The 23,068-nt window shown below is 36.5% G+C and overlaps 1 protein-coding gene across 1 annotated transcript; it reads right to left on the minus strand.

The window, feature by feature from the left end:
- Nucleotides 1–11,723: 11,723 nt before the first annotated feature.
- On the minus strand, nucleotides 11,724–14,821 carry LOC109205177 (protein HOTHEAD-like). The gene is made up of 4 exons (XM_019367856.1): nucleotides 14,632–14,821; nucleotides 13,773–14,399; nucleotides 12,993–13,354; nucleotides 11,724–12,502 (listed from the first exon to the last, which is right to left on the minus strand). Exons 1-4 carry the CDS (start codon nucleotides 14,699–14,701, stop codon nucleotides 11,966–11,968), a joined length of 1,596 nt encoding a protein of 531 aa, XP_019223401.1. The 5' UTR covers nucleotides 14,702–14,821; the 3' UTR covers nucleotides 11,724–11,965.
- Nucleotides 14,822–23,068: the final 8,247 nt, after the last annotated feature.

Below are 23,068 nucleotides of genomic sequence, written 5' to 3' on the forward strand. Positions count from 1 at the left end.
AAATCCCCTCTTACTTGAGCCTTATCTGCTTACATGTTAATTGCACAAATTCAGAAAGAACTATCTGGCCGGGTGTCGAAGCCCCCTTTTTCTTTAAAAGGGCGAAATCGGGTTTACGACATTTGGGAGGACAACTCTCTTCCCTTTTGGGAATTGGGTTTTGGAGTTTGAAGAGTCGCCACCTCATGATTAAGTGCATTAGGACACTAAGAAGGGTTTGAGTTGAATAACTAGAGTTTGGGTAAGGGCTAGAAATTAACTCGAGGGGAAGGTGTTAGGCACCCCTCAAGATCCACTAGTGTGGCTCCCGGCCATGCTACAATTGTGACTTTAAAGCAAGTAAGCATACAAGACAATTTCAGATAAAGACTGCAAGTAGGTATGCATAACGATTACTAAACATGCTGAAATTTGAATAGGTGACTTCCTAGTTATTGGCAAGAATGTCTAAATGCAGAAAAATAGGATCAAGTAATGAATACAAATTATCAAACAAGGAAGGGAATGACCAGAAAATTTTAGAGGAAAGGGCAGTGCAAAAATTAAAGGGGGAATTTTAATGACTGAAACGAAATGCAGAATTCTGAAAATTGACAATCTAAAAATAATTACATAAAGGAAAAGGGGGTCCTAGGTTTGTAAAATACATGGATCATCCACGCAACACACGGTAACCGATCGTACGCGTGGTGTTATCGCGTGATCATCATCTCCATGTCTACCTTTTCCCACCCCGTTAAGGTATTAAAGCGCGGAATAGTATCGTTACTTATTGCATGCTATTACCCGTCCCGATCCTATCAGTTCCGGAGGCATTGGAACTACTTGTCCTAAAGGGAAGAGAATTGGGGTTTTTCAAAAGTTCAAGAAAGGATAAAAATCTAGGCGACAATCAAAACATATAGTCAAATAGAGGGAGACAAACAGCAATTAGGGCTCAGACAGGCCTCCTCACTTAAATGCAAATATATAGCATGACATCAGATACTGGTTAGGTCTTTAATTAAGCTTAACAAAGGAAGGGTGGCTGATATATCACATATTTTCAGATAAGAAGTCCAAATTAGACTTTCCTGCTGGCTGTAATTATTAAAGATTGGTGTAGTTAGTTAATTACCTAGTGGCTTGCCTAGGTGAGGTCTGTAATCATGATATCTAACAATGCAGAAGGCGTACTGATTTTAAAGGAGGCTTATTGATTTTAGAAACAAACAAAAGTCCGGCAGATGTTAAAACGACTTTACCACTAATTCTAGACTTACAAGCGAGATGGACATTTCAGATTTAGTTAGTTATTCCTATAGGCATGCTCTCTAAGCGTGATTGATTTTAAAACATTTGTAAGAGTGCAGGATTCCTATAGACATGGTATCTAGAGTGCATTTTGTTATTTGGGCCTACAAATCGTTTGCCTAGTGATAAATGATGTGCAGAAGTGCAGAAAACCCTATAGTCATGGTCTCTATATGCAGGAGTGAATAAACTTATGGACATGATTTCTAAATGCAGATGTAAATAAACATACAGACATGATTTCTAAATGTATATGTGAATGAACTTATGGACATTATTTCTAAATGTAGATGTGAATAAACATATAGACGTGATTTCTAAATGTATAATGAAATGACCTATAAGCAGGATATCTATATGCTGATACATAAACGAAGATGATGTGATTTCAGGAATAAAACCTAAAGCATGATATCTACCCCACATGCATAACATGAGAGACCCTCCCCTTTTTTACTATACGCCCCATAGTTATTACAAAGTTATTACAACTTGAATGAATCCAGAAAAAGTAAATTACATCAAAAATTAAAATTCCAACTAAGGAGAGCCTAATTCAAACTCCTGGACCAACTTCCAAAGAGCAGATTTCCAAAGCCTTTCTCTTATCTGGGATGTGTCAAAGTTCCAAGGAGCTTCACGAACTCTAGGCAATGCTTACACCCCAAATACCATTACAGAATCATAGTGCGGTGTGGAAGGGCCAACCCTCAAATGTCCAAGTTCAGAGGGAGCTCAAGGTCCCAAAGAAAGGCTCATATGAGGGGGGCAGAACTTAGAGTCTAGGAGTAAGTGTAAGTGCAATAGGGGAGATTAGGGAAGGCCATGGCAGGCTGGTGGTCATGCCCAGCAATTGGGATGCTGACACACCCCTGACCAGCCTGTCAGCTTTAAATAGGGGAGTTAGGACCTATTGAAGGTCGAGTTCAGCCCTGGACAGCAATTTGGGTGCTGCCAAGTCATGAACTTTACCTCGGCATACATAGGGAATGGGGTATAGGGGTTCATAACAGAAACAGGGTACAAAGAAAGAGCAGGCAAAGGGCATACCCAGCAATGAGACATACTGGCACACTCTCCAGCCTAACTAGAGGCTAGGGGGTCAAAACTCAGTTCATGGACAACAATTCTTGTTGCCATGCCCTAAGTCCCCACTCACAAACACACAGGGGGGTAATGGGATAGGGAACAAGTGTTCACAAGAAAGAGAATCAGGCAGTAGCATATAGGCATATTAAGTTAAATGCTAAACTTTACAGAGAAAAGAAAATTGACATGGATACAAGGACTGTTAATAAAACACATTGGGATGGTGCTGAAAAATTAATTTAGGACATACCAGTTTCACAGAGACAAGTAAAGAGAGAGCAGTAGTCTTGTAAAAATCCAATGTGCAAACAAGAAGCAAGAATACTCTAAGTATGCATTCAGAAGAGAATTGTGAAATTGTATAGTATGAAGTGTGTTTTTAATCGTGTTCTCGTGTGTGTTTTGTGAAAGAGGGTCGTGTATTTATGGTGTGAAATTCATGAGAAAATAAGCTAAGAAAATAATAGAAGCCTGATTGTCAATCAATTACATAAGACTCCCCTTAATTAAGGGATTCAGATTCAAACGGTACAAACTAATTAAGGAAAGAAATTAAACAAACCTTTTGCAAAGTAGCAAATCAGAGGCAAGTACATGGAAGTTATTTAAGGACAGGGTCTTGACAGTACATGGTTTATGCAAATAAGGCAACAGAATCATTTGACAGCCAGTAAATCACAAAGGTCTGAAATTTGGTATGAGTGAACCAAGTCACAAAAATAAATAAGGGTTTTACCTAAGCCAAATCATCTAGGGAATCAGTAAAAGATGGAAGGAAAGTCAATCAAGCTATATTCAGAAGGAGGTTTACGCTAATTGCAAATTTAAAGACCAATTGGAGGAAAATGCAATCANACTTGAAGAGAAATCCCTTGCAACCCAAGGGAACTGGACTAGGATTCACATTGAATCCGAACCAGTATAAAAATTTCTGGTGTCTTTAAATTTTTGCATTTACTTTCTGCTTATTACCTCGAATTACTATATCTGCAAGATTGCCATATTTAGTCGACTACTTAAGTTTTAAGTCAACTTGTTAAGGATTAACTTTAATTATCTACAATTCACCCCCCCCCCCCCTTGTACTTTCAATTGGTATCAGAGCAAGGCTCACACTCTTGTTTTCTGCTTAAGAGCTTGTGAGAAAAAGATCATGGCAAATCATGTTACGATAGGAGCTCTCTTTCAAGAAGGTACTTCACAAGTAAGGCCACCTTACTTCAATGGACAACATTTCTCCCACTGGAAAATTCGAATGGAAATCTTCACCAAGGCATACGACGTCAAGGTGTGGAGAGTTATCAAGAAGGGTAACTATCCACTGCCTGCCAGCACTCCACCACTCGCTGATCTGATGATATAGACTCATACACAAAGGAACAACTGGAAGCTGTCTAAATAAATCACAAGGCAAGAAATCTGCTTCACATTGAGATAAGTGGTGAAGAATATGAGAAAATATCTAGCTGTGATACAGCCAAAGAGATGTGGGACAAACTTGAGGTTACCTATGAAGGTACCAGCAAAGTAAAGGAAACTCACATCAATATGCTAGTTCACGACTATGAACTGTTCTCAATGAAGGAAGGAGAATCCATCGAAGAAATGTTTGCCAGGTTCAGTAAGATAATCAGCGACTTGAATGCTTTTGGCAAACCTTACACCAATGGCGATCAAGTTAGGAAAATTCTCAAAAGTCTACCAACCACTTGGCAGACCAAAGTGGTCACCCTGGAATCTCAAGATCTTAACAAGTTATCATATGATGAACTTCGAGGAGAGCTCATTGCTTTTGAAAGAACACACCTGAAAAAGACAAATCAAGGGAAGAAAAAGAAAAGTGTTGCATTCAAAACTACTACTGAAGCGGTTGAAATGAAATTGATGATCCTGAAGCCCTACAAGAAGAAATTGCTATGATGTCTAGAAACATGGATGGACTGATGAGAAGATATAGAAATACAAAGAAAGGGAGATTTCCACCAAGAAGATCTAGACAATACAATGAACAAGATAAGAATGATGGAAAATGCTACGAATGTGGAAAATTTGGACACATCCAAGCGGAGTGTCCAGAACTGAAAAGGAAGATCTCTAGAGGATTAAACAAAAACAAATCATTTGGAAGCTGGAGCGATGAGGATGACTCAGACCGTGAAGAAATAGCAAATCTCTGCTTCATGACAATCCTAGAAAATGAGATCAACAAAACTTCAGGATGTCGGACAGATGAAGATGATTCAGACGATGAAAACTGTTTTATGGCAAGAGGAGAAACTAGCGAGGTAAGATCTTATGACTGTGATAGATGTAATGAATTGCAGGACATTCTTGATTCCACCTTAAAAGAGTCTCAAAAAATGATGAATGAGCTTAAGAGACTCACTATGGAAATCAAAGACTGGAAACTCAAACATGAAGTATGTGAAATTGAAAAGGACGTACTTCAAGAAAATTTTGAGGAATTGCAAATGCAGCTTAACAGCTTGCGCAAATCCACCAATCACAGTTCTTTTAGGTCAAACCAGACGACTTACAAGTCAACTGGAAAAGAACCAATCAGAACTAAATCGACCAGTCAGTCGGACCAGTCGACTTACAAGTTAACTAGAACGGAATCAGCTAATCTCATGATAGCTAGTTCCAATGCTTATGAAAGACCTGAAAACGGGTCTGCGGCTAAATGTCACTACTGTAACAAAAGTGGGCATAAATACTCTGGTTGTCAATTTCGTAAATATCATATGTCTGGATGGGTTTGGAAACCTAAAAACTCTGAACCCAGTAACACTAACTCTCCAGGACCCAAGAAAGCTTGGGTACCTAAAAGAAAGTAATTATTATGTATTGCAGGAACACCACAGAATAAGTTGCAAAGGAAAATGGTACCTAGATAGTGCGTGTTCCAGTCACATGACAGGTGACACAAATCTTTTTAAGGAGGTTACAAAGATTGATGGAGGAAGCGTCAAATTTGGAGATGATTCAAGAGGCAAAATAGTTGGAACTGGAATTATTCCTTTCAACAACAACTGCGACATTACTGAGGTATATCTTGTTGATGGACTAAACTACAACCTCCTCAGTATAAGTCAACTCTGTGACTCAGGATATGAGGTAAAGTTTAAGAGAACAGGCTGTGCCATAGAAGACGAATCAGGTAAAATAATTCTTCCTGGAAAAAGGTACGGAAATGTTTACATACTTGATGGATTTGAAAATATAGATGGTCACATTTGCCTAACTTCTATATTTGATGATCCCTGGTTGTGGCACAAAAGACTAGGACATGCCAGCATGCATTTGATTGAAAAATTATCCAAGCATGATTTAGTTATTGGCTTACCTAAACTGAATTTCTCTAGAACTCATATTTGTGATGCATGTCAGATGGGTAAGCAAACTAGAAACTCTTTCAAAAACAAAGACATAGTGTCTACTTCAAAACCGTTGCAATTACTTCATATGGACTTATTTGGACCTACTAGAACTGCTAGCATAGGAGGCAAGAAATATGTTTTTGTTATTGTTGATGACTTTTCACGTTTTACTTGGGTAATTTTCTTATCTCATAAAGATGAAGCCTTAAGAAATTTTGAAGTTTTCTGCAAGAGGATTGAAAGAGAAAAGGGCTATCTGATCTCAAAAATCCAAAGCGATCATGGAGGCGAGTTTGAAAGTAAAGCATTTGAAGATTTCTGTAACGATCAAGGTTACACTCACAATTTCTCCGCACCCCGCTCACCACAGCAAAATGGAGTTGTGGAAAGGAAGAACAGAACACTTCAAGACATGGCAAGAACCATGTTATTAGAACATTCACTCCCAAATCATTTCTGGGCTGAAGGTGTGAGTACTGCGTGTCACATTCTCAACCGTTGTCTCATAAGGCCTATTCCGAAAAAGACTCCCTATGAACTCTGGAAAGGTAAACATCCAAATATCAGTTATTTTCATCCATTTGGAAGCAAGTGCTTCATTCATAACAATGGTAAGGATAATCTTGGAAAATTTGATCCAAGAAGTGATGAAGGTATTTTTCTTGGTTATTCATTAAATAGCAGATCATTCAGAGTCTTTAATAAACGTACTTTATGCGTAGAAGAATCTGTTCATGTTATATTCGATGAAAATAATCCCTTGGTCGAGAAAGGCATTAATGCAGGTGACGAAGATCAAACTCAAGAAGTTCAGGATAAAGGAAAATCACATGAGTCAACTAATCCTGCAGATGTGGTTGAGTCGACTGAACAAGTTAGCAATAAAACTCCAGAACAACGTACGGAGTCGACTACAAGCACTGTTCGACTAAATAAATGGAGAAATGAAACTGAATATCCACAGAAATATATCATAGGAGATCCAAACGAAGGAATGAAAACCAGGGATGCCCTTAAAAAGAAAGCAAATATTGCTTTGATCTCTCAAATAGAGCCAAAAAAGGAAGAGGAAGCTTTGAAGGAATCAAGCTGGGTGAAAGCCATGCAAGAAGAACTAGATCAATTCAGCAAGAATCAAGTATGGAAGCTGATACCCCGACCTGAAAATGTATCCGTCATTGGAACAAAATGGCTGTTCAGGAACAAACTGAACGAAGAAGGACAAGTCATAAGGAACAAAGCCAGATTAGTTGCTCAAGGCTATTCACAACAAGAAGGAGTCGACTACGATGAAACCTTTGCCCCAGTAGCTCGATTAGAGTCTATACGAATCCTGTTAGCTTATGCATCATTTAAGGGATTCAGATTGTTTCAAATGGATGTCAAAAGAGCTTTTCTGAATGGATTCATCGAAGAGGAAGTTTTTGTGAAACAACCTCCAGGCTTTGAAGACTCAAAATTCCCTTATCATGTGTACAAGCTTACTAAGGCCCTATACGGACTGAAACAGGCTCCACGTGCTTGGTATGACAGGTTAAGTACCTTCCTTGTTGATCATGGGTTCACCAGAGGTAAAATTGATACTACTCTATTCATTAAACGATCAACAGAAGGTAATCTTATCATCCAAATTTATGTTGATGATATTATCTTTGGTAGTGCTAACTCTCTTATGTGCAAGGAATTTGCAAACCTCATGCAAAGCGAATTCGAAATGAGCATGATGGGTGAACTCACATTTTTCCTTGGGCTTCAAATTCATCAATCTGAAGAAGGAACCTTCATCTGTCAAACTAAATATACAAAGGAGCTGATCCAAAAATTTGGCATGAGCAATGCAAAATCAATTGGCACTCCTATGAGTCCGACTACAAATTTGGATAAGGACGAACGGGGTACTCCAGTTGATGAAACAAAATATAGAGGAATAATTGGATCACTACTGTATTTGACCGCAAGTCGACCAGATATTATGTTCAGCGTTTGTAAATGTGCCAGGTTTCAGTCGGCTCCCAAGGAGTCACATCTAACTGCTGTAAAAAAGAATTATTCGATATATAATTGGCACAGTATCTTATGGATTATGGTATCCTCGCTCTAACTCGTTTAAATTAGAAGGTTTCTCAGATGCAGATTTAGCAGGTGATAAAGAAGACAGGAAAAGCATGAGTGGCACTTGTCAATTACTAGGAAAGGCTTTAATATCCTGGAACAGTAAAAAGCAAGCATCGGTCACCTTGTCCACTACTGAAGCTGAGTACATTGCCATTGGTCAATGCTGTGCACAACTCCTGTGGATGTCCCATCAATTGGGTGACTATGAACTTTCCTTCAAACCTATACAAATCTTTTGTGATAATTCTAGTGCAATTTGTCTCTCTAAAAATCCCGTGCATCATTCTAGAGAAAAGCATATAGACATTAAACATCATTTTATTAGAGATCATGTTCTTAAAGGTGACATAGAATTAGCTTTTGTTGGCACTTCTGCCCAATTAGCTGATATTTTTACTAAACCATTATTGGAAGAAAGATTTTGTTCTTTGAGAAAATTACTTGGCATCATTTGTTTTTCAAAAAACTCTTAGGACCAAAGTGTTATTTTTCAAAAACTTGTCATAATTACTCTTTTTCAGTGCATTAATTACGCAGTCTGTTTTTCCCTCTCTTTTTATTCTGTTTCCCATTAGTTTGCATTCGAAGTTGGAAAGCCAATCATCACGTCGCTTCGACTGACACTCTTTCCTTTTCTGTACTCAACCGTCAAATCTCTTCTCTTTAAGTTAAGCCTTTTTCGGTCCCTTGCATCTCCACCTTCTTTCTTCAACCTGTACCAACCCTCTCTTCTTCCATGGCAAAATCTTCCAAAAACCCCTCTGCTTCCACCAGAAAAAGTACCCGCTCAAAGGCAAAACCCTCTTCCGCGCCTCCTGAGCAAGTAGACTTAGGGTCTGATCGTTCTGAGGGCTGTGCCTCTTCTCAAGGAGTGTACTCTGAACACTCTCAACTTTTAGGAGAAAAAGCCTCTGGTAAGAGTCCCATGGAGGATCCTCCTGCCTCTTCCACTCCAAAGAAATTGAAGTTCGATTTCTCTGCCTCACTCGATTCCGACCTAAATTTCTGGGACACCCCAAATAGGGATTTCTTTATCTCTCTCAAGGACAAGCCCATCGCCCATGGAAGAGTTGTGGATCTTGATGGTATGGAGTCCCTCAACTGCAAGGTAAAGGATCTTTTCGTGTATCAAGGGTGGGAAACATTTCTCTCTATTTCTCCGCCTAAAGTGTATGAACCCCTTGTCCGTATGTTTTATGCTAATCTTCGTTCTAGTAAACCCGATAGGCTTGAAACTCTTGTTCTTGGTAAACACATTGTTCTTGATTGTGGTCTGTTCGATTCTCTTTTCTTCTGTCGCTGCTCTGGTTTTCCTACCCTCTTTAAGAATGTCTGGCCTGAGAATTTTGAAATCACCTTTGACCAGGCTAAACAGTGTATTGCTGAAAATCCCTCTGAAACTCTTCCCAATCAATTAGGGCCTAGTGATGTGAGCTTTGAAACTCGTTCTACTTTCTGTCCAAAAATGTCCTCACCGTTAACAAAGTAGGTAAAATCATTCCCAACCCTAACGTATTTCCGACGTGGCAATGAGAGCCCTCACTTAAACTACTAACTGGGCAATTTTCAACCCAAATTTTAAAGGTCTATACTCATTTCTTTGACCCAACTATTCTAACCCGTTAGCCTGCCACATGTCCGGTCCCATGGTTATCTTAACCCACCTTTTTAAACCGACCCCCTCCTTTCCTGTTTAGTGTTTACCTCCTCTTCTCTTTCCTCTTCATTAATGACTAGTTGGGTACCTCTCCTCTGTCATAGAACAAAGAACATATTTTTAAAGATAGAGAAGGAAAGTTGGGCCAAAATTCCCAACTCTTTCTTTTACTAAGACCAGATATTACAACATCAATTAACAAATATTATATTAAGTAAAGTAATCATAGACATACAAAAATATATCATTAATTCCCTTCTCTTATTTTATTTTTTCGTTAATCCTTTTTTTTCTTTCCAATTTTTCGTTAATCATTTAGGTGCCATAAATTGCATAGAGGAGCGAATGCCTCCTCCATTACCTCAAACCTTCCCACTCTCTCTTTTTTTAGTCCTTTATGTGCCATAAGTTGTATCCTCGCTGTTGACCACCACGGTAAATGGTATGAATCTGAAAAATTTATCATAAATCTAGCAATTTTCAAACAATATAGCATCATTACCTTTTTTTATCTATATTTATATGGTTGTCGTCTCTAATATCAAAAAAACTCTGATTTCGTCTATTACATGATAGATTCTTGTGATGAAATAAGTAAAGAAAAAAAAAGTTGTGAAATGGGTCTAGAAGAAAATGGCTGAAAAAGGTTTATAAAAACAAAGTAGTTAACGGCCGAAAATGGAAAAGAAGAAGAACACGTTGGTTGTGGTTAGGCCTGCACAAACCGAACCGGAAAATGGCACTAAACCGAAAAGTGAAACCAAACCGATTAAATAACCCGATAAAGTTTGATTTGATTTGGTTTGATATTGAATAAAAAAAAATCGAACCAAACCGACATATAGATATATAATTTTTATATATACTTTTAAGACTTTATATAGAATTTTCTTTAAAAATCATCTAAAAATATTTGGGATTCTTTTATGGGATGTAATATTTAATAGAATATGAAGTGCTCCATTTTTATTAACTTTAAATAATGTGTTGTATGACCACTTTCTTATTAAATGTTATTGAAATGCGTCAATCTTTTTTTTTTCCATATTCGTATGCCAAGATCTATTAGATTCTTATATCTTTTATTAATTTGAAGTGGTATTTCGATAATTGAAAATTAAATAGAACATACATCATTATTTAGGTATCGTATAATTTTTATGTTTAATTATAAATTCAGTTAACATTGAAAGTCTGCATCAACGAAATTTTATTGTCAGAAAAATAACTATCATGTGTTACTAAGAATTTCTCTCATAAGAATATTTTAATAGATTGTATGTCTGTTAATTTTTTCAATTCTTATTAAACATATATTTACTTATCAAAAATTTAACATAGTAAGATAGACATATTATTCATGTAACAAAAAAATCTGACAAAACCGGTCCATGTATACCCCTAGTTGTGGTGGAAAAGACGAAATTAGATGGAGATGATTTTCTTTTTTTCTTTTTTCTTTTTTTTCAGTTCAGCAATGTTGAGCTAAAATTTCGATGTCAAAATTATGGGTTCTAAGAAGGAGGAGAGTTAGCCATTAATGGACACGGGTCTTTGGGTCAAAGAAATGGGTACGGGCCTTTTAAAATTTGGTCTGATAATTGCCCAGTTGGCAGTTAAAGTGAGGGGTCTCGTTGCCACGTTGGAGATCTGTTAGGGTTGGGGATGATTTTATTTACTTTGTTAACAGTGAGGACATATTTGGATAGAAAGTAAAAGAGGATATAAACGTGAATAATTTACCAAACTATAGAGACAAATCTGGCCTTTTCCCCTTTTCGGATTCAATTACAACTCTTTAGCTTTAATCTTTCCATTTTGTCCTTATTTACGAGTTCTAATAGGGATGACAAGACATATTAGTGATCACGATTCACAAGAAACTAAAGGCACTTTTGGTATATATACAATCAAACCTCTCTATAACAACCTTATTTGTTCTACATTCGTTTGGCTATAGCGAAGCGATGTTATATAGAACATATATTATGGAATAACATGAAAATTGGTTCCATAAAAAACTTGACTTTTATAGTGAATGACAGTTATATAGCGATGCTGTTTTAGAGAGGTCTGACAGTATTTCGTTTATGTATCAAAAGACGTCTTTTAATCATAGTCTATGATCCGAACCATATCCGATCCGACCCGACCGTTTGACACTTCTAATCACAAGATACTAAAGGCACTTTTGGTATATATGCCGTCAAACCTCTCTATAACAACCTTATTTGTTCTAGATTCTTTTGGTTATTATAGCGAAGCGATGTTATACAGAATATATATTGTAGAATAACATGAAAATTGGTTCCATAAAAACTTGACTTTTATAGTGAATGACTATTATATAGCGATGTTGTTTTAGAGATGTCTGACTATATTTCGTTTATATATCAAAAGACGTCTTTTAATCATAGTCTATGATCGATACTCAATCAAATATCGTCATATAAAATAAAACGTAGAGGATAGTTGTGTCATACCTCCCTAACATCATGACAGTGGCTTGAGGATTAGCTCCGGGAGAGTAATTAAAAGTTGATCCACCAATAACTCTCAAAGCATCAACTCCCAAAACCTTATAGTCTTGATCGACTACCTTACCCACTTGGCATCCTCCATGGTAATGCCAAATGGTCATGACTGTACCTTTACAGAACTGTTCCAACGATTCTGAAACATTGTTGTGCCGAGGCAATAAGTTTACAGGGGCACTAGCTGTCAAGTTGAGAAGGGCAGGAAAAGATAATGAGTTAAATCTGAATTTGGTGAAGGACTTAGATTCAATGACTCTTTCTATCACTTTGATCCCATGTACACATCTTCGCAAGTCCTCTGGATGTTTGAAGTAGTTGAATGTGACATTTGGATTATCGTTCGGGTTCCGAGTTCGCAGCTCTAGATGACCAGTGGATAATGGACCCATGATTTTTTCCAATATGAATCCTCCTCTGAAAGTTGATTTATCCTGTTCATTCATGAAGTTATTGATCGCTTTCTGTATAGCTTTTTGGCAGAGTTCTTTGTTTTACTTTGGTTGGACACCAAGTTTAAGAATCTATTAAAAATATCCTTTAAGTTAAATGGTCTTAAATAAATGTCATTCTTATAAGAGAATGTCAACAATTGCATAATGTCTACTAGAATTCTCCGCTTAGTAGTCAGTTTATTAGTTTATGCAAATACAAAGAAGTTATCATGAATGAACCATATTAAAGTTTCGATTTCTTTATAGTAATGTACAATATAATCTTTGTTTTTTCACACAACATAGGTGAAACTATCATTTATCTATCATCCTAGGCAAATATAGGATCTAAAGCCAGTGAGTTTAGAATAAACTACTTATCTTATTATGTATATACATTTCAAAAAGAATTCGTGTATATATACAAAGTTCGAGCATAAAGCAATAGATTATACTCGAATTAGTAAGAGTTTGGTGCAAACAAGAGTACCTCTGGATTGCTGCCAAGAAAGTTTTTACCAGAGGCAGCTTCAATGTAGGTTCCAAAGGGAGTGATGCCAACAACTTGAATGAGACAGATCTCTACTGGCACTGGTGAAGGCACAAATATTGCATTCATTGGGTTATCTGACATGCCTTGCCCAATCATGGGCTGGTCCAAAACCACACTTATATTATGGGCCTTAAGCTGCTGTGATGGGCCTAGCCCACTCAACATTAAGATCTGTGGGCTCCCAAGTGCCCCTGCTGATACAATAATTTCATTCATTTCCCCTCTCTTCAAATATGCTTTGTGCTTCCTCCCTGATGCATCCCTAAACACCACTCCATGAGCTAATGGCCTCATCTTTCCTGCACAAAGTTATTAGTATTCCATTTGTCTGAATTAGAAATTTATGATGCTAATTTTATTAATGTAAATCATGCTATAGCTATATAGTTTGAGAAATAAAAAACATCTTATCAAAGCTAAAAATTAAAATAGTTCAACTTTGGGTGTGCACAAGTAGGCACCTCAACTTGTCTCCACTTTGTCAGTTGAACATTCCAACTTACAAAATGATAATCTAGACACCTCCAAAATTTATGTGACACGTCAGCATTTGTATTTATGTGTTCACCTTTATACAAGTTGAGGTGCCTACTTTTGCACATCGAAAGTTGGAGGGCATGTTTATGTATTATGGCTAGTTAAATAAATTTGAATTGTTGAAAGATCTGAAAGTTAATGTAAAGTTAGTAGTAGCAGAACTAGTATCAAAATTATTACCTTTGCTTTTGAACAAGATTTTGTGGGCAGAAGCATGCAAAAGTACAGTAAGTCGAGAAGGATTAGCATATTCAAGAAGATCAGCAGCCGTATGCCTTGTGCCATCAGAATCAAAGATTGTCCCACCAATTTTAGTCCCGTCCAAATGATCATACGTGAAGCCATTATAAGGCCCAATTCCAACTTCAACAAGACCATCCCTCACTGCAGATTGCCACTCCCTAACCATTGGCTCAAATGCCACCTTCTTTTCTACCCACACGTACGACTCGTTCACTAGCCGTCCATCCCAGCCGACTGTGTTAACATAGGTCGTGGCAGCGCGTGTATAAAATCCCGCGTTTAAACAACTCCCGCCGCCTAAAACACGGGCGCGGGCATTTATCACGCCATCTTGAGATGGCGAAGATGGAGAGAGGTCGGAGAGAGGTACTCCGAATTCGGATAAATTAGTGATGTTTTCATTACCATAAGGAGAACCTCCACGTTCAAGCAAAAGGACATTATAGTTTTGTGAAAGTGTTGCGGCCAACGGACATCCAGCGGTGCCTCCGCCAATGATTATGTAGTCATAATATGCGACTTTTGGTGCTCTGGTCGCTTGGTGCATGAACGAGTAGTTTGGAGCTATATATCATATTATTGAAGCAAAATTCCCAAATAAATGCATTTATATATTTGAGTTGTAAATTCATTATTGATAAGGAAGACATGATCTCTAGACGTTCACTCAACTAACGAAAATTGTATGAGAAAGACACTTTTCTCTGTTTCACAAAAAGTCACCTTTCTTGAAAAAAACTTATTAGTTAAGTGACCGTCTAAGATCAAACTCTGATAAGAAAGTAATATCTCATACCTTTTTCAGATGAACTGAAGCCATGAAAGAAAAAAACTCCAAGAAGAGCCGCACTGATCAACTGATACATTATCTAGTTTCTTCGATCAGTTTATCATAAAGATCTGAAACATAAGTTTAATTAGCATCCCAATAACAAATCGAATAATCAAAATTTCGAACAAATTTATGATGAACTGATCGATTTATAGTAACTACCACGTGTGACATGGCTATACTAAGTCGCTTTGTTTTTTCATATAGAAGATTTTATTCAGAATTTATTTTGTGCAAGTGCTTGGCATGAACTTGATACAATTAGATTTGTCAAACGAAACTCAAACTATAATTCCGTATAAATCATTTACTGTCTCTTTATCATTTCATATTATGAGAAATCAATGACGTGATTGGCACTTGGCATCTAGCCGGATTAGGATCTTATCTAAACAAGATATAAAGACCGAGTGATGAGTTCCTTTATATGTTATTTTATGGGATTCAAGACAAAGCAACACCACTCTTTACCAAATAAATACCTAGTGTTCCAAAAGGGCAAAGACGATGTTCTCACAACTGAAACAGCAACAACAACAAAGCAGCAACAGTAACTATAATTAATATAGACCAACCAAAGCAAGTCGATCATTTATGCAGTAGCACCGTCAGGGTCAGCTATGTCCACTCTACGTGCTTGCCTTCACTCTTACTGTAGTAGGAAAAACATATATAAATATAATAACCAGGTCAATTATTTTCTCAAAAGAAGTGCTTCACCAGTAGCAATTTCCCAATTTTAATTTTTTTGATGATCAACCAAATCTAAGGCGGATCCAAAAATTTTAATTATGCTTCTGGATCACACCATTTTTGCTTACTTCTTGATAGATTATTTACAAATACAAATACAATATCTAAACTAAAATTACTGATTTGTACAGAACCTGTAACCATCTTTGTAGATCATAATTAAGTAACTTGTAGAGTAGTTCCCGCGTCTTCTTCTCCTTGCAACATATCCCACCAAATCATGTTTACGTATATAGTACGTTAGTTAACACATTTCTCCGGAAAATGTTTTTCAATTTTTCCATGTTTGGTTGCCTTAAATGTTTTGGAAAACATTTTCCTTATCAATTCATTTTCCTCCAATTGGAGGAAAATGTTTTCCTGATCAAGAAAAGGGAAAACATTTTCCAAAGCTCCTTCTCAACCTTCCCCACCCTCACCAACCCACCCTATCCCCTCTCCAAAAAAAAAAGATTTTTTTTTTCAATTTCAGTTTTTCCGTTACCACCCACCCTACTACCCTTCCAACCCCCACCACCCCCTCCCACTCCCCCCATCGCAAAAAAAATTTGCAATTTTAAATTTTTGTTTTTTCATTTTTCTGCACCACCCCCCCCCACCTGCCCCTCACCTGCCCCCCCCTCCCCCACACACTAAAAAAAAAATTACTATTTTTTTGTAATTTAAATTTCTGTTTTTTTTCGTTTTACAGCCCCCACCCCAGCCCCGCTCTCCTCCCCCTTACCCTCCCCCCCCCCCCTCCCAAAAAAATAAATTTAAATATATTTTAAGTTTTAATTTTATTATTTATCGGTTTAAAGGCTCAAAATTTTACAAGTTCCAAAATTATGAGTTCGGAGGTTTATGTGTTTGGAAGTTTACGGGTTTAGAAATTATAAAGTTTACGGGTTCGAAATTCCGCGGTTTTGAAAGTTTAGCTGTTCGAAAGTTTATGAAATTTGTGGGTCCGGAAGGTTGTTAGTTTGAAAGTTTATGGCTTCATGTTTATAATATTTAAACTATTTATGAATACTCTTGAGAAGTCATTTTCCTTAATTTGCGTACCAAACATCGGAAAATGAATAAAATTATACTTATTTTTCAAGAAAACATTTTCTTGGAAAATCTTTTCCACGGAAAACATTTTCCGTTATACCAAACACACCCATAGTGTTTCACCCCAAAAAACATCATCATTTTTGAAATGGAGAGAGTACGTAATTACTTTTCTCAAATCACGAACCCCTTAAACTACTGCGAATATAGTTTAAGTTGAGTTATTTTTAAATCAAGGAATGTGTTAAATTTTTGAATGGATAAAACCAAAATACTGTCACGTAAACTGGTAAAGGGAGTATTTACTAAGGTGGAGATTCAAAGTATGCAGGAAGTATGTGTATATATATATATTTATATATATGCGATAACTTTTTGTTCAAGCTATGATCTTATAGAAGCTTAATTTCTTAGGGAGAATATATTTTTATTTATTTAATTACTTTAACATGTCATATACATTCTTTTTTATAATGGGTGATGATGATATTCGAACCCAACCGATGCTCTAATATCATGTTAAAGTGTGCGTCTATCTCATCTAGAAAGCTAAGTTATTAGAAAAAATATATTTTTATTTACTTAATTATGTCTTATAAAACACTTCTGTCGTAAGTAGGGATATGATATACCCATCTAAGGCGACCGTCAAATGATAAAAATTAGTCATGTAATTAACTTGAATTTCATTACCAGGAATGGAATAGTTTGATTATTCAAATTGGATTTCATATTATCACGATTCACGAATGGGAATAATATGCTTAATTTTCTCACTCTTCTATTAACTATGAAAAAAATTAAGTGAGAGTAACTAGAGGCGAATTTAGGATTCAAACTTTATGAGTTTAAATTTTATGATTCTTAACACTGAACTTGATTTTAAAATCATAGGTCTAGACCTACTACTTCACTACTAGAAAATGGCAGATTTCAACGGCCAAAACGGTCGGAATTCGGTCGGAAATCACGTATCTCCGACTACTTTCCGACCGAAATTGGTCGGTCGGAAAAAAGATAGTCGGAAAATAATTTCCGACCGAATCTGTCGGTGATTTCCGACCAAAGTGGTCGCAAATTTCAAAAAGGCCAGACAACCAAATAATTCATGTTTTCGACTAAAGTGGTCAGAATTTACCGACTGAATCGGTCGTAATAATACAAATAAAATTAATAATTAAAAATTAAATTTTATTCAATTTCCGACGGAATCCGTCAAAATTTTTGGAATATTAATTTTTTTTAAATTTCCGACCGAATTCGGAAATCTGGAAATTTATGGTTAAATCTGGGCAGCTGTCCGACCTTTTTCGTCAGAATTTTGTATAAAACTGGGCAGAATTCTGCCCAATTTCGAGCTACACCACCTGTCAAACTATTACAAAACAAAAAAATACCAACCAATAATACATGAACAACAATACGAACCAACGATACATTAATACAATAATACGAACCAACAATACATTAACACAATCTAAATTAACAATACATTGATAAAATCTAAACCAACAATGCCAACCATTAACACAACTAAAACCAACAATACCAACTTTTAAATCTAACAATTTTGCGCATAAAAACATCCAAATAGAAGCCCACATTCATTTTTAAAAGCAATACATAAAGTTGTCTCTCACAATCAAGTTTACCAATCAACCAAAATATCACAACTAAACTACTACACATCAAATTCAGTTTGATCATCCTCATCATCAGATAAATCATGCCCATGTTTACGCATGAATTTCTGCATCATAACAAATGTTCCGCATTGGGAGTCCAATTGTTTCTTCAATTCACAAATTTCGTTCCTCATATCTTCCATCTGTTCTTGATTTTGAGGAGAAGAAGAATTGGCTAAGAGTGTGTTTGGATGACCTGTAGGTCGACGTACTCCTAGTCCGTAGACTCTGCCTTTGTTTGCTCCACCCGCTTCCTCTGTCCACAATGAAGCCATATCATCAGGTGTTGGTTGAGTTGAAGGAGGCTTAATTTGTTGTCATTCTTCCAACCTTTTATGATAATCTTCCTGAAATGAAAAATATAACTATTATGTAAACAAACTAATATTAATAAACCATAAATAATTGTGAAGTTAGAATTTTACATATGTGTCTGACGCACGCATCTCCACCCAGTGTTCTCTTGTACCATCCTTCTTTTTTTTCTGATACAACTCCTCGAAGACCTCAGCGTGACTCATATCTCGACATCTTTCCTTTTCCTTCATAAGAAAAAGTATGAGTTAGACATTACAAACGTAAAATTCTATATGTAAAAGTAAGAAAATTTTTATAAATAACTACCATTCTTAGTTTATGGGCCGCAAAAGTAATCGAACCTCCTGTGTGCAACGAGCCACCTTTATTAGAAGCACGATTTGCCTTCGCTTGTTCACTCTTTGCCTTCCATTCTGTGGTATTCCATTTCTCAAGATGTTTATCCCAAACATCTTCTCTTAACCAGTTTGGCATTTTACCGGAATTCCGAGCAGCGCACACAATATCTTTAATCATTATAGCTGCTTTCTTCTCGAAAATACTATTTATTGCATTTTTATGGTGAGGAAGCTATGTACACCTTGTCTGCAATATAAAAAGTAACATTAGATGAAGGCGATAATTATTAAATAAATATAATTAATTTTTACCCTAAATTGATTCCACGTTTGCTCTCTGATGTTGTACGGTATCTTTCTCCAAAAAGTCCACGGCTCATGATAAAATGGCTTCCAAGAATCCGTAACCAAATGTGTATTCTGAAAGGATGGCAAAAAACTGCATTAAAGTTAACATATATATAATTAATAAACATCTTTTAATTTCAAAAGTTTTAATTACAAATAAATATTTCTTAATGTTAACATATCTAGAAGTACATTCAAAACATAAAAATTTGTATAAGAACCTTCTTACCCATCCTCGTGGGGGACGATTATCAATCGATTATAACTATCAAATTGTACATCCCCTTCAAGATTCTGCCTGTGTCTACTAGATGGTGTAGAAGCACCACTAGATGTAGCTGGGCGAAAGCCTCCAATATCCAACCTAGATATGCTAGGAATGGATGATGATGATGGACTGGAAGATTATGGAGCAACAAAAGATGAACCATCATCTTGACTACCATGAAAGCTCGGTGTGTAGCAGATGGTGAGCCAGTATGCTGACTACCATGAAAGCCCGGGCGTGCAATAGTTAGTGAACCAGTATGCTGACTACCATAAAAGCTCGAGGGTGCAACAGATGGTGAGCCACCATGCTAACTACCATGAAAGCCCAGTGAAGATAACGGTATAGAAGGTGTGGGTACAAAGTTAAAAAGGTGTTACTTTGACTGCCTTTGGCAGGCATAGAATAATACTAAACTGAATTATTAGATGGAGGGGGGATAGTGAACATGGTATATGGCAATGAAGTCGAATGAGGTGGATGAGGAAGAGGATGACTCATATTTGGCATAGTTGAGGAAGTTGGAACAGATTGTTTTTTCTTTTTAGATTTCATCTTTTCCTTCCCCTTAGATGCCATATCTGTAATATAATCATAATAAAATACAAACAAAAAATACAACAAGTGACAGTAAATATAAAATAATTTAACGACTAAAGAAATAAATAAACAACCTAACATGTCGTAAAATATAAAATAACTTTGCAACATAATAGATAATTAAAGGAATAACATAAAATATTTAACATGTCATAAAAAAGATACAACAATTCTGCAAAATATTAAATTATTAAAGGAAGAACAACCTAAAAAGAATAACAAGTCAATCCTCATTGCTATCTTCATAGTAATAATCTAAGTCTTCATCATCGCCTGTTTCACTTTCATCTAGTAATTCTTCCTCATCACTTGCTTCATGTTCAACACCTCTATCTTCTTCCTCATTTATAGTAAGGACAGAAGGATCAAATTCTTCATATATCCCTTCATTATGCTGCAATTCATCCCCTAATTCATCATCCACTATTGATTCAACATTTGAAATGTCATTCTGGTACACCACATCTAATGCATCTTCGACTACCACTCTACTCACGGGCTTTGTTTTCGAAATTACCCGCCATGCAGACTTATTCTGGCTCAAATGATAAGGAGCATATTACACTTGTTTCACCTTTTGTGCAATGATAAAGGGATCATAAAGTCTATATTGCCCCGTGTGGTTAATTTCAACTATGTTGTATTGAGCGTGCACCTTTGTACCTATATTCGGTGTTGGATCGTACCATTTACATCGAAAGAGTACCAAATTTTTCTTCGGCCAACCTACAGCATATTCATATTCCAAAATCTCATGAAGCACACCATAATAATCAACATCTCCATCACCTTTCACCCACACCCCAATATTATATGGTTTTCTTTTCATTAGACCATTCTTCTGTATGAAACATGTACCCATTGACCACGTCTTTAGACATCATTCTTACTCTAGGGTCAGGTCCCCAAGCTATATGTAAAAATAGGTCATTAATGCCATTATCTGGATCATGAACCTATATATATAATTAAATATAATTTAGAATTTTAAAAATATACATAATTAATTACATATAATAAAAATCATGTTAAATAATAAGTAATACTTACAAATTCTTTAAACCACTCTGAATACTTGGGATAAATAACATCTTGCCCATATGTATCCACAAAGTAACTGCCATTATAACATTTATTAGTTAAATCAGTGATTTATTTAATATAAAAGTCCGTAATATATACGAATATATACTTACCTATAATAAGGTTGGACCTCATGCAATTTAACAATACATGTGTTGTAGCTGACTTTAGCCCCACCTCAGACAACCTTCGCTTTGGACTATTTTTTGGACCTTCTTTACCTGGTTGATTAAAAATGGAAAAGGGTGGTGCCAAAGGATCGATTTCGCCTCCATCGTCATGCCGATTCGGTCTATTTCTCAAACATGGCACATCATGTTCAAAATAGTATGAACAGAAATAAGATGTTTCTTTAGTCACATATGCCTCGCATATCGAACCTTCAATTCTTGATCTATTTTTTTATGGTCCATTTACATTTGCCAATAGTCCTGCATAGTGTTACTTTTAGACGAAACAATCTTTAAAGCAAATATAAAAGGTAAATGATTAAATTTCATTACCTCTCGAAGGGTTACATCCATCTACATTGAACTGGCCCTCCAAGTCGTACCTCTTGTGCAAGGTGAATTGGAAGATGTTCCATTATAAAAAAAAAACAAGAGGGAAAATTTTTGCCAGCTTTTTAAAAGTTAAGATACGGTTACTCTCCATGTAAATTAAGTTCTCCACCCTCAATGTGCTAGAACAACAATCCTTGAAAAAACAACTTATCTCTGTAATCGGTTTTCATATTCGATCAGGCAGTGCATTGAACGCAATAGGCATCAACGCTTCCATGGAAATATGACAATCGTGGCTTTTCATTGACGCTAACTTCCCTTCTTTCATGTCAAAACACTTGGATAAATTTGATTTGTACCCATCAGGCATCCTCAAATTGTTAACCCAACTACCAATCTCTCTTCTCTCATCCAAGGTGAACGTGTAACTAGCTATGGGCTTCTGAATCTTGTTGTTAAAGTATGTCAGATAGAACTCACTTCGCCTACAATATTCCTTTAAGTCCATCCTGGCCTTCAAGTTATCTTTGGTCTTGTTAGTAATATCCATAGTGTTCAACAAGTTGTAAAAAAATTCTTCTCGATGTGCATGACATCCAGATTATGCCGAAGAAGATTGTGCTTCCAATAAGATAATTCCCAAAACCTGCTCCATTTAGTCCAATTGTGTGTGACACCATAACCTGGTATCTTAGATGGTGGAGACTCTGTTACTTTAGGCATATCCCTTACTCTGTTCTTAATTACTTCTGAACACAAGAAGGTCGGTGGCTCCTCAAAATCAGTTCGGTTCTTCATAAATGCACTTCTATTTTGCCTAAATTCATGATTCATTGGAAAGAATCTACGGTGGCAGTCGAACCATGTATTTTTACCTCCATGTTTCAAAGTAAATGCTTTAGTGTCTTCCATACAACGAGGGCTAGCTAAATTTCCAGCAGTCGACCACCCGGACAAGATTCTATAAGTAGGAAAATCATTTATAATCCACATCAAAGAAGCATGCAATCTGAAGTTTTGTTTTATTGATATATCATATGTTTCCACACCTTGTGTAACGACCTGGCTGGTCGTTTCATGAGTTACCGCTCTGTTTCCCCCATTTCTGCTTCTTTATGTCTTGTTCAGCTGTATTATATGGTATCGGGTTGGTTGGTTTGGGTTCAGAATGGTTTTGGAGAGGTATGAGACACTTAGTCTCATTTGAGTAAGCTTAAGTTAGAAAGGTCAACCGGATGTTGACTTATGGTTAGAATGTCTCGGATGTGAATTCTGATGGTTCGGATAGCTTCTTTGGTGATTTGGGACTTAGGAGCGTGATCGGAATGTATTTTGGAGGTCTGTGGTAGATTTAGGCTTGAATTGGCGAAATTGGAAATTTGGCATTTTCCGGTCGGCAATGGAGATTTTGATATCGGGGTCAGAATGGAATTTCGGAAATTGGAGTAGGTCCGTTGTGTCATGTGGGAC

This window comes from Nicotiana attenuata, unplaced genomic scaffold, assembly GCF_001879085.1.
Source record: "Nicotiana attenuata strain UT unplaced genomic scaffold, NIATTr2, whole genome shotgun sequence".
Taxonomy (NCBI): domain Eukaryota; kingdom Viridiplantae; phylum Streptophyta; class Magnoliopsida; order Solanales; family Solanaceae; genus Nicotiana; species Nicotiana attenuata.

Coding starts and splice junctions, on each gene's coding strand:
- LOC109205177 (XM_019367856.1), bottom strand. CDS start 14,701: ATGTATCAGTTGATCAGTGCGGCTCTTCTTGGAGTTTTTTTCTTTCAT. Junction 13,355..13,772: donor AATCTTGTTCAAAAGCAAAG/GTAATAATTTTG, acceptor AACTTTGTGCAG/GAAAGATGAGGCCATTAGCT. Junction 12,503..12,992: donor TTCTTGGCAGCAATCCAGAG/GTACTCTTGTTT, acceptor ATGAATGAACAG/GATAAATCAACTTTCAGAGG.